At 41.2% G+C, this 13,364-nt stretch overlaps 1 protein-coding gene across 5 annotated transcripts in view; it reads left to right on the forward strand.

Annotated features, from left to right (window-relative positions):
• The window catches only part of AGTPBP1 (ATP/GTP binding carboxypeptidase 1), a 159,691-nt gene that overhangs the window by 76,642 nt on the left and 69,685 nt on the right, over positions 1-13,364 (forward strand). For all 5 annotated transcript variants that reach the window (XM_074995161.1, XM_074995159.1, XM_074995164.1 and 2 more), the window contains exons 8-10: positions 776-869; positions 2,703-2,740; positions 12,112-12,320. In XM_074995161.1, the coding sequence (XP_074851262.1) occupies positions 776-869; positions 2,703-2,740; positions 12,112-12,320 (341 nt within the window). The remainder of the gene's footprint in view (positions 1-775; positions 870-2,702; positions 2,741-12,111; positions 12,321-13,364) is intronic.

A 13,364-nucleotide genomic window follows, 5' to 3' on the forward strand; every position in this document is an offset into this window, starting at 1 on the left:
AAGGGAGAATGCATATTCTGTGCCTCTTAATAAAGGAAGGGGAAACATTGTAAAAATGATTTCTGGGAAGTTTTACTGATTTAAAATAGAAATTGAGAGACTTCAGCATTCACATGCAACGACAGACATCTGCGGACACTAAAATGTATTCCCGCCTGTGATATACACACTCCCACATCTTCCTGCAAGGACTCTGCTGCATCTTTAAAATGAATAGTATATTAGCAAGTGCCCGCTGTTCTGAAATAATAAGCTGTGCAATGCTTGATGCCACACTTCCTACTGAGCCCCTTCAGACATACAACCACCTTATCCATCTTTGTGATATATTTTAATAGCATAGCTCGAGTAGACCCTTGCTAATTGGTGCACTCTCAGAACCTCATTGCAGATTCCTGAATTCTGAGAATCAGTACATGAATAAATGATGAAGTGTTACTTTCTGTGATGCAGTATTCTCACTTTTTTTCAATAGGCATAGTTAAATTCGTGCCATTATCGGTAAAGGTTCAGGCATTTTGTAAAAACAATAATATGAAATTTCACTAGAGCGCTCATCTTAAATGGTTGCTGAGGGGCAAGATGGAATGGTGGATTCCTGAAATAACAATAAGATGGTATTTTGTCATTTTTTTGTTTCATGGTTTAAGCACATTAATGCATGTTATCTAAATTCAACTAAAATTCCCTCTCCTTGTCTAAATCAAATTTTTCAAGATTATTCTAACTTTATACTACATTTTTACAAAATCTGTTTTAATTTCCCTTTTTACAGCTGTAAATGCAGTATCCTTGGGCAAAAATGGAATTGTTGAACTGATGTTCAAGATCATAGGCCCTTTTATTAAAAAGAATACTGGCCTTATGAAGTGAGTAAAAATTCATAAATATAGTATATACAAAATGTTTTTAAAACTTATTTCTGATGCAAATATTTAAAAAAAAATCAAACCTTCCCTAGTATTTGACAGTTAAATGACGAGGGGAGAATACCCCTTTCCACCCACCACAAGCCCAATATTCTATTATCCAGAGCCATGTAGCAAAATCTTAAAATTCGTGATTGTAGTCAATGTTTTCTGTAACCTTTTCCATCCATATGCAGAATAATTTTTTGATGTTCCACGAGATGTGTACAAATGTGTACCGCTGTTAGAAACACACAACTTCTGTGGGCACTTTGATAGTCTTTTGATCAGCATTTGAATTTCTCCTGAGCCAAACACACAGCTTACAGGGATCACTGGTTATGGTACAGTTACTGCCTTTTAGCTGTGCATCCCTCTGTCATACAAAACTTGCTGACAGACTCTTCCCCACTCAAATACAAATACACAGGCAATACCGCCAATCTTAAATTTATACTTTTCTCCCTTTTCCTCACTTATCTCTATTAAACACCTTATAATCTGTATTTGTTGATATTTCCTTGCTCTGTATCATGGTTGTTTGTCTGACTGGTAATCAGACTGCTGCTATTGTGGCTTTTTAAGTTATTTGCTTTGAACACAATTTTTAAAAGAATGCGAAAGAGAATAGCTGTATGCTATCTAGTGTTCCAGCACATATAAGAAATGTTCTTTGGGAACCTAAAGTAGCAGCAGCCTTTCTGATTCTTTAGCTTGTTGCTAAATCTTGGGCAAAAATAAGAAGGCTGATTCTGCATAATTTTTTTTCCCCCTCCATTACTGTTTTTTTTTTTTTTCCTTTGCCCTTTATTGTATTGGTATTCCTTCTCATACTCTGTTGCTGGTGCACAAATGACCCATCAGCTGCATACCATATTGCCACCTGTTTACCTCACCCTATATGAAATGTATGTATTGTACAACAGTGTTCCCTCTATTTTTCCATTCGGGGTGGAATACATTTTTTTATGTGTACCACCAATAGAAACACACACATGCTGCCTGCTGTGGGTGAGTGTGAGCACTCTGCTCATCTGTTGAGCAGCACCTGAATCTTTCCTTGGCGAACACCCAAGTGCTCAGCTTCAAGGGGAAACTGCTATACAACTCTGTCCGATGAAAAACTGAAAGAGATGAATATGGTCCTTAGGTTTGACCAACAGTTTTCATATACAAATCTGTATTTTTGCCCAGCTAAAATAACATATGACTAGATTTTCTTGAGGTTTATTATCATAAATTTCCTGTTGTATGGCCAGTGGGGTGCACTTTTAACCTCTTGATGAAGGTGGACAAAGGAGTGCATAGTTTTCCTCAGTTTTACAATTTTAAGTTGAGGGAGGGGCTTCATTATGGAAGCATTATTACATTTATACTGGTGTAATTTGTTTTATAACATGGTAACAAGAATGTACCAGTGGGATCTTTTTTAGAAGTGTTAAACTATTGTTTGTCCTTAGTTTATTTGTTACATTGCAAACAAGATTTTTGTAAACTATAAACTGTACACTTAGTAGCATCAGTTTTTAAGATGATGTGCAAAGACTGAATGTTTTATGTAACAATTATGCTACTGCTTTTAACTACCATTGTTTAGATTTCAAAGTGCAGGATGTGATTAAACAAAACCTGTTGAGGAAAAGTCTGTCTCACATAACAGCAAATATTACGTTTAAGATAGATAGTGAAAAAATCAATCACTTGTTTAAAAACAAAATAAAATAAATTGTGTGGCTTTATCATGTTCTAGATTTAACTTGTAAGTTTTTTTGTCTCTTCTTTTTATGTTGACAGGGTCGCATTAGACACGCTTGCTGCATTACTAAAATCAAGTAAGTGTTTGACTATTCAAAAACTATTTTTACTAAAATGGTAAAAAATAGTTCCAAGGGCTTGGCTGAAGTCATGAGATTCCAGGAAATACAGAATTTAAGTTGCAATTGATCTTTAATATGTTGTGTTCATTATTGCCACGTGTGATGCACAGCTACTGTTTATCCTGTTATGCAGCACAGAGACTATCTGACTTGGGTTCTGGGGTGTAGAAATCCTTTTTACAGATACTCAACCATGTCCCTCCACATTAGGTTCTGTGACTCTCTTCTCCCAACCGTGACTGCCATGTGAGTTCGTGAGGGTGCTGGGGGATGATATTAAATGTGGTATCACTGTCATAGGCAGGCTATCACTAGGTAGATCTTGAGGTCTAGAGTGTGTCACCCTTTTGGCGATAGCTTTAATGTGCAGCTAAAAGGAAGTGACACGACCCATCCTTCTCCAGTGGCAGCTGAGCATGAGAGGAGAGCGATGACAGAGTCTACCTTCACTAACTCTTCAAGTGTCGTAAGGGTCGTGATCCTCTTTCCTCACCAGAACTGTATGCAAGTTACGGTGTAGTGGAAGAACTTGAGTAAATTGAGTAGGCCTTGGGGGGAAGGGGGGGTGTGTGTGTGAGTGTGAGTGTGAGAGAGAGAGAGAGAGATATCGATCGATCGATCGATCGATCAAAACATACAGAGAACAGTCCCTGGGGTATGAATGGAAGCTCATTTGCACAAGGTCTCTGACCACTTTTGTGCTACGCTAGTTGTTATATGTTTGAGCCGATTACTACACAGCCTGCAGCTGTGGCTCGTAGAAATATGTAGTAGCTTTTAGGAGTCACCTGCAAGAGAATGCCAGTAAAAGGAAATATCATCTCAGCATAATGTCGGTCTGCTACCGTGTAACTGCAAAGTCAAAGCTGACGTTTATGGAGAATTAAGAAGCTGAGATGTGTATTTTCAGAACAGATGACCTTAAATGGTGGTCTTTGTAGGAAAGGTAGATAGAAAGTATGGTCAGAGACTTGATGGCAGGAAGTATGGTTTATATATGAGATCTTCAGTAACCTGAAACTCATAAAAGTGGAAACTACAAATGATGAATATTTAAAAAACCCGAAAGCATGTGAGGATAACACTAGAAAGGTTATGGCACAAAATTAGATTTAACTGCAAGAGCTTAGCAAGAGGGATCTCACCGGAATCTGTATTGAGTCTATTTGTATTTAGTATCTTTATAAATAATCTTGGATAATAACATAGACAACACTTCAAGTTGGTGTGTTGGGTGGAGATCTTAGGGTACAAGCACTCTGGAGGACAGGAGTAGAATTCAAAGTGATCTGGAGAAATCATCTGAAATAAATAAGATGAAGTTCAGTTAGGAGAAGTGCACAGTCTGACACTTAAAACGGAATAATCAATTGCGTAATTACAAAATGGAAAATGGCTGCCTAAGCCAGCAGGCCTGATAGCCACTGTGGGCCCCAGGGCAAGGTAGAAAGGGGGACCAGTGCTGCACCCTTGAAGGGGCAGGGCCAAGGACAGAAGGGGAGGAGCCAAGGGCAGCTAGTCCTAGTGCTGTCCCTCCGCCTTGTCCCCCCACACAGCCTGCACCCCAGTGGAGCAGCACTGGCACAGTACTTCAAAGGGGGCAGAGCTCCGAGCTGCTACTTTGGCAGTGGCTGGAGTTCTGGGCCATTTATGCTGGCCCCTCTTGCTCCCTCCTGTCCGCATGCCTGGCCGAGGAAAAAGGAACTTGGGACTTTAAGGGATTATGAACTAAATCTGAGTCAAGAGTTGTGAAAATCATTGTGGATTGTATTAACAGGCACATTATAAACAAGACACTACAGTAATTCTTCCGCGCTACTCAGCATTGACAAGGGCTCAACAGGGCAACTGTGTTTTCATTCTCGGTATCATAGTTTGGGAAAAAGATGGACAAATTTGGAGAAAGTTCAGAGGAGAGCACCAAAAGTGATCAATAGTGTAGAAAACATGTCCCGTGAGGAAAGATTGGGGAATTGAGAAGAGAGGCTTTATTAGTCTGGAGAAAAGAAGATGCGGTGGGAGTAGGGGGAAAAACACAGATTTTCAGTTATGTAAAGGTTGTTATGAAGAGGAGGGTGATACATTTTCCTCCTTTATTCACTGAGAATTGGACAGCAAGGGAGACTTCAGTTTAAATATTAGGAAAAGCTTCCTGACTGTAAGGGTAATTTAGTGGTAGATCCAGTTACACAGGAGGTTGTGAAATCTTCCTCATTGGAGGTTTTCAAGAACATAGTAGATAAACAGTAGTCGGGGGTGGTCCGGATAACACTTAGTCCTGCCTGAGTGCAGGTGATTATACTCGTGACCTGTGAAGAATACTTCCAGTCCTAAATTTCTAAAATTATTTAATATTCTGTTGTATGATCTGAGATTCTGCTTCTGTTCATTTGAAATGTCTCACATCCAAAAGGTTCTGGCTTTTTGGCATTTTGTTCTTCTTCACTCCTGAGGCAGATTTCACAAATTAAGCATTTCTGGTATGTAGTATTATGTTTTAAAAATGAAGATTTTTCTATTTAAAAGAAAACAGAAGTGCCATGCTAAACCTTACTGTGATTGTGTGTAAATATTTCTCTGGTTATAAATGCAGAACTGTGTGTTTTAATCGTCTGTTTTCACCTCGACCTCACAATAGTGAGAGACTGTGACTTTTTCCCTGGCCTGGAATGCCATCAGTGTCTGTCAGGTTACTAGGAGATGTTGTCAGAGTGTATAGTGTCTTCCTATAGCACATCTAATTGAAAAGGTCTTAGGCCCTGAAGTAAATGTTATTTGACCACTCTAAAATGGAACTGTAACTAGGGAAATGACAGTGCTGGTATCTTGTTTAAAGTTATTTCACAGAAAATGGACAGTTTTTCATCAGTTGTGTGTTCTGCATCTTCTGTATTACTGTTTTTAGTCACCACTCTTTTATGATTCAGTTGAAAAACCTGAGCCAAAGTTTCTACCTAACTAGTTTTGACAGAAATTCAGTGATTTTGCTATATTTGAAAAATTTGAGATTAAAGTTCGTAAAGCCAAGAGGTCATGCAACAGAAAAACGTCTGAAGTCTGTAGCCACTTCTATATAGTTGTATAGGTGAGCTAAATATAGCATGCATGCCTACAATAGTTACTGCTTAATTTTTTTTTAGCCACTTGTATATGTTAACTAGTGAGGTAGAATCTTAGAATAAACAAGGGAAGTTACATATAGCAGCAGTTTGAGGAATGAAGCAAACAAAAGTTGATACTTATTGTTGCTGTCAGTCCCTAAACAAGTAGTATTTTCTAAGCCCCTTCTATTGTTAAATGTAAGAAACAAATAGAATTTTTGTGGGTGTTGACCTGGAGTATCAGTCACAGAAATATATAATGTTCATGGCAAAAATCCTTTTAAAATAATGTCATTGTTTGTCTGTTTTTCAAAATGAATTATAATTTAAAAGTAGCACATCTGCGTTTGTTTACTAGTGTCTCTAATTTATAAAACAAATAATTTATGAGCTATATAAACTAGAAAATATTTTTTAAAACACAGTTAGCTTGCTTTCCAAACCCATTTATTTGTGAGCTGGGGTTTTAGTAAAAATTTGTCTAAAGCTATCAATTTTTCCACCAAATGTTATCTTGGAACAGAAGTGTATAAACTCATGGATAAATTATGTTAAAAGGGAAACTGAATCCAAATACCTACCATAATGCTGCATAGTGCTGTTACATCAGTTTAAATAATTTGTAAGACTTAATACACCTAGGAAATACGATCCTTATTCACACGTTCTATTTAACCACAATAGAGAAATGGGTCAAATATGAGTATTGACTGAATAAAATTTCTTCCGACAACTTAAGTATACGTTTTTCTTCGAGGGTCCCTGAGGTGCTGCATCTTAGGTGTATCAGCTCTGCTGCACCCATGGGTTGAAGATTTTTGTGTAGCAGTGTCTGTCAGCTGGGTGCCCGCCCACACAGAGCACAGGCTCAAGAGGACCGTGACAGGCACTGCATATAGGCAGGCAGCCTTTCACCTTGGTTCTTTGCTGATCTCCACTGGCTCCAGTGGCAGATCCCTTCTCTCCCCCTCAACCACCTTAGGAAAAGAATTCAACAATTCAGTGATAAGATAAGCAAAATAATACCACAACAAACATTGGAAGAGCCTTTAAAACAAAAGGGAAAAGGTGGGGCGGGGGGGGGGGTACACCCACTAAGGGGAAAGCTGCTGAGGTGGCTTTTCCCCAAGCGGCACTGTAAACGGCAGAGAGCCTCACCCTCTCATTCAGGCCAGCCTGTCAGTGCTGTAAGAAGTATGTTTTATTTTTGTCCTTTCAGTCACTGTCTCTGACATCCATTCATTGTGTATACGGGGCCTGAGTCAGCAGCATGATTCTGAGAGCCACCTTCATTGTAAAGGGCTCTGAGCCTGGTTAATGGAGCGGGCTGTAACACTGAGGGCCCATATGAACTCCCCCTGCGGATTCAATCCCTGAGGGGTTGATAGTTTGGAAAGGACTTCACTCCACTCCAGTCCTGCACAAAATGGAAAATCTCCTGGAAGCTAGAAAAGGCCCCATGCTTCATCGGGTTTGTGCCCCCGAGTGGGCGCAAGACCACTTCCAAACACCACGCTGCCACCCTCCCCACAACTTGGAAGGCAACTTTGGTGTCCTCGCCAGAAAGGCGACAGGAGAGCACCCACCCCTCCTGTGCCAAAATGGGTAGGCTCTTTGACAAGGCAGCCATTACAGGAGTGCAGAAAAAGCCAGTAACTGAAAAGCACACACTGGCTACTGTGCTTTATGGCTTCAGTACCGGTAGGTGGCAGTGCTGAGAAACCAGCATGGCACATAGAATAGACTGGTAATACCTGCCAATGAAGTGCTGTTGGATCCCATTAAAATCCTCTGGAACACCCCAGCCTCTGTCACACCAAAGAGACTGGAATGCAAATACTTTGTAGCCTCAGAAGGCTCAGAGTTCCTCTTCTCGCATCCACCCTCAAATTCTTTAATTGTGGATGCTGTGAACCAGAGGGGCAGACATTAGAATACCAGAGTCAACCCCGGCGACAAAGACTGGAAAGGGCTGGATACAACGTGGGAGAAATCATACTCCACGGCCAACCTCCAGTTTCATATTACCAGCTACATGGCATAACTAGCAAATTACATGCATCACATATTTGACCAGTTTAACACTTTTATTGAGGCCACTCCAATTGATAAAATAAACCAATACAAAGCCCTCACAGCCACGAGCTCTTTAATTGCAAGAACGGCATTGCAGTAAACACGACAGCCAGATCTCGAGCATCAGCAGTAGTCCTGAGACAAGTGTCCTGGCTGCAACTCTCCGGATTCCCCAAGGAGGTCCAAGCCACTGTTGAAGACCTTCCTTTAGAGATGTCCCATCTCTTTCCTGAAAGCACCAACAAGATGTTGTACTTCTTCAGAGTCGAGGGTCACCTTGCTCACCCTGGGCTTTCAAACAGCCACTCTAAAGTGCAACAGCAATTTCTAATTACAATTATAAACCACCTTTTAACAACAGACTATGACAAGAGATGACACCAGAAACAGCCTAGGAGGAGACAGCTATCAAGCCAGTCTCTGACACCGCGGGCTCCAGCCTCTCAGTCATTTTGAAGCTTTGATCAAGAGTCAGACAGCTCCCTTTAAATCCTGGGTCTCATACAGAGCCACGCACCATCTTTGGCTCAAGGCTAGCAGCATTGTACCCTGTTTTGCGAGACAGCACGACTGATCACTGGGTCTTAGAAATCATACAAATCAGTTATGTCATTCCATTCCTCTCCAAACCCCAACCCAATTCCTCATCCCTGTTCCTCCTCAGGGACCCTTCTCACAAAACTGTGCTACTGCAAAAAGTACAGCACCTTCTATGGCTGGGGGTAGCGGTAGAAGAGGTACCTACCAAGCACAGAGGGAGGGGATTATACTCCCAATATTTCCTTATACAGAAGAAAACGGGGTTGGAGACCCATACTAGACCTCAGGAACCTGAACTGGTGCATACGTTGTCAAAGATTCAAGATGGTAACACTAGCCCTGATTATCTCCATTCTACAAAAAGGGGACTGTCTGTCCACTCTCAGCCTATAGGATGCATGCTGTCATATAACTATCTGCTTATCACACAGGAGATACCTCAGATTTAATAGAAAAAGAACTTTTATCAATACAAAGTGCTCTCGTTTGGCCTCTGCATGGCACCAACGGTCTTCTCAAAGATCCTGGTAGTGGTCACCATGCATCTAAGACCAAAAGGAGTGACCATCTTCCCTTATCTAGATGACTGTTTAATAAGGGCCCAAACCTTGGCTCAGAATGAGCAAGCGTCAACGTTCACCAGATCTGTTATCCAATCTCGGCCTCTGCATAAACCTCCAAAAGTGCACTAATGTACCAGCCACCAGACTGGAATTCATAGGCGCACTCCTGAACTGTCAGATCATTACAGCCTCGCTTCCTCCATGCTGGCTACAAATAATACAAGACTTGTACACAAACTGCAACTCCCTCCTAGTGTCATGGCCAGGCAATGCCTATGCCTTACAGGCCACATGGCAGCAACAATATCAGTCTTGCCACATACACCCCTCCACATGAGACCTGTGCAGGCCTGGCTCAGAGTGGTGTTCAGACCATACATATACCTACTGAATAAAACATTGAGTGTTCCAGCCAAGATCAGGAACTTCCTCTCATGGTGGACACAACCTCATAGTGTATGTGTAGGAGTCCCATTTCACAGGCCCTCTCCAACTATTACAATAAAAATGGACACCTCCCTGTTGCCTTAGGGAGCTCACCTCGACAACCAGTTGGTCCAGGGTACGTGGTTGCTGCATGAACAGCTAACACAGCATCAGTCTCCTAGAAATGAGAGCAGTTCTCTATGCATGCATGCATTTGTCAATGCCGATCTCGAACAACACAGTGTGCATATTCAAGGACAACACAAAAACTAGATACTACATAAAAAGTGCAGAATATACGTACATAAAAAGAAAGTACATAAGTGCGGAAACAACTCTGCCAGGAAGCAGTGCAACTCTGGGAGTGGTGTATCTCCTGATATATACATATCATGGCAGCCTATATACTGGGCGAGAACAACATTCTTGTGGACAATCTCAATCACAATTTCCCTTTTAGATCATGAGTGGGAAATCAACAGGTCCACTGTCTGTCACATCTTCCACAAATGGGGCTTCCTGACCTTAGACCTGTTTGCCACAGCTCCCAACACACACTGTCCACCCAGTTTTGCTCCAGACATGGATTAGACCACAGTTCACTGGGGGATGTATTCCACATCGCATGGAATGCTCCTTTATTGTATGCAGTCCCACCAGTACCCCTCAACTAGAAGGTTGTGCCCAAGGTAAAGCAGGATGGAGCTTGGGTCATACTTACAGCACCCAGATGGCCCAGACAAACCTGATTTCTCTGAACTAATGCTTCTGTCCAGACACCCCATGCACAGTCTTCTCCTGTGCTGATGTTCTTGACCCAGAAGAATGGGTCCATCCATCATGCAGCCAGAGACCGCCTTCACCTCTATGCGTGGTTCCTGGTTGGCTAGCAGAATTCGAGCTCTGTTGTCCTCCCCAGGTCTGCTCAATTCCCAAAAACAGCAGGAGTCCTGCAACAAGAAAGATGTATTCACAAAAATGCAGTGTTTTATAGCCTACTGTCTCTCACAAGCCTGCAACCCTGTACAAGCAAGGATCCCATATATACTTATCTACTTACCTCCAACAAACTTACCAATGAGCACTATTAGGGTGCACCTAGCTGCCATATCGGCTTTCTGCCTGCCAGTGCAAGACTACTGTTTACTCACCTCTCTGTGAAATGGTTCCTGAAGGGTCTTTGCAACACATATCCACCAATCAAAGAACCAACACCAGCATGGGATCTACCCTGGCTCTCAGAGCCCTAACAGGGAAACCATTTGAACCTTGGCCACCTGCTCTTTACTATATCTCTCCATGAAAGTAGCCTTCCTTGTAGCAATAACCTCAGCACGGAGGGTAGGACAAATCAGCTCACTCGTGTGAATGACCATACGCAATCTTTCCTAAAGACAAGGTGTCCCTATGAACTCACCCTAAATTCTTCCCCGAAGAACTTACCGTGTTCCATTGCAACGAACTGGTGTACTTACCTGTGTTTTTCGCCAAACTGCACAAGTGCAATAGGGACAGAATCATGCACACCTGTGATGTCCACCTATGATTGGCCTTTCACTTACAAAGAACTCAGTCCTTCCAGAAAACAGCATGGTTATTCATTTCCACTGCCGATAGATCCCATGGCATGCCCATCTCCAAACAGAGACCCTAGAAACAGATTTCCAGCTGCATTAAACTTGCCTATTTTATTGCTCATAGGAAACCCCCACTAGGCATTTGGGCACATTCTGCACATGCGATGTCTACGTCTACAGCCTGTCTGCAAGGCATATCCACTAAGGACATTTGTAGAGCAGCCACAAGGGTCTCCGCTCACATGTTCATGCACCATTGTGCCACACAAACATATTCCAACTCTGACCTGTATTCGGCCAATCGGTACTATCAACTGATACACATCTTCTGAAGGACCCAACGTTTAATGACACTGCTTTGTAGTCACCTAAGGTAGAGCACCCAGGGGGAAGCTCAAAGGAGGAGAAGTTACTTGCCACTGCAGTAACTAGAGTTCTTCAAGGTGGTCATCACCGTGGTGTTCCACCACCCACCCTCCTCCCCTGTGATTTGGATGTCTACCTTGCCATCCAGATCAGAGAAGAACAGAGGTGACTGGCTGCTGACATACATGCGGTAGCTGTCATAGGCATCTCGTGCCTGTGCTCTGCGTGCACAGGCAGCTGGCTGAGGGACATTGCTACACAAAAATGGTTGACCCATGGGCGCAGCAGAGCTGACACATCTAAGATGCAGCACCCACAGTGACAACCATCTCAAAGAACTCCAGTTACTGCAGAGGTGAGTAACCTCTCCTTTTGTAACGACTTAATTACTGACTTTTGGACCTTCACATAGGAAGCGATAGCTAAGCATGCATAGATACATCTATGTAATGTAGAAACTTTTACTTTCTAGAACTTGTCTTTGTGTACATCAGTGAAGGAAAGAGCACTAAAAATGGCTTGCTTATCACTATCAGGATTCCATAATGTGGAACGCAAATGAAGATGCTAGCTTTAAACTTTGGTTTAAAAATATTATTTACAACTGATGATGATGATGAAACCAAAAGTTAGATATGCTTTATCAATCTCTAATTTTTTAACTTTCTTTCGTTAAGAAACGAATGCCAGGAGAGCAGTAGACAGAGGATATGTCCATGTGCTTTTAACAATTTACGTAGATTGGCACCGTCATGATAGTCGACACAGACATATGTTGATCCGGAAAGGAATCTTACAGTGCATTAAAAATGTTACGAATATCAAGTTGGGAAGAAAAGCATTTATTGATGAAAATGGGATGAAAATTCTTTACAATACTTCCCAAGTGAGTTTAATTCCCTTTTTTTGCTATGGTTGCACATGAAGCTTTTTTTAATACAGATATTACAGATATGCTCCTATAAATTAACTCATGACTCTCAGTAGTTGTAGAAAATAAATGCTAACATCTAAGATCAAGAGTACAACACATCTAAATTGCTTTTCACCACTTAAAACTTACAATATAAATTGTAAATTATTATTTCATGTGGAAAGTGTATTTGACTTTTTTTCACAGCAGTGTATAAAACACTTGTAAATATTTAGCTATTCAAAATCTTCATTGGCTAAATGTTTGGATACCCCATGCCTCATTTCTCATGCAACAGAATATTAAGTACAGTGGTCCCCTGCAGATTACTGGGGAGGACGTTAACAAATTTCCTGAGCCAAATTAAAGCTGTCAAGGCCGGTATACCACCAATTATGTGAACTGATAGGGGATTTTATTGTTTTCTTCATAGAACTCCTGAAAGAAATGGGTTGTGTCCATTTCTAGTTGAATTCTGAAAATCTCCTTGAGCTTTCTGCTTTGTATCCTAAATGTAAAGCAGAAATCCTGTGTTAAAATACTGCATCATTGTCACGGTACTGTTCTGTGTGGTGGTCATGCTCTGTCCTGCTACAAGACTTGAGCACAGAAGAAGTTGAATTTATTCTCACTCTGTTTGGCTTGGCTAAAGCTGGAGAGAGGCAACATAAAGGAAGTGCTTTATTTTACTCTGCAATTCAGGCTACTAATGGAGGAACATTGAGTTCCAAAGAGAATACTTTTCCAAATCACCAAAGTGTTAGAGGAGACTCCCTTTGACTGAAACCTGTGGAGTAGGTGAAGGTTATTTTTATTCAAATTTATTGACATTTATTCAAATTGTCATAACTTAATTATATGAAAGTATCACTATTTCTGTATTTAAATTGATATTGCTCTGGAGTTTTAGTGGCAGTATAACATAATATACTAATCTTTTGTATGTTCTGCATGCAATGACAATTGTTTCTCAAAACAATTGTGTAGCTTGCATTCACCTGTTTTCATTTGTTCTTT

This window comes from Carettochelys insculpta, chromosome 5 (genome assembly GCF_033958435.1).
Source record: "Carettochelys insculpta isolate YL-2023 chromosome 5, ASM3395843v1, whole genome shotgun sequence".
Taxonomy (NCBI): Eukaryota; Metazoa; Chordata; order Testudines; family Carettochelyidae; genus Carettochelys; species Carettochelys insculpta.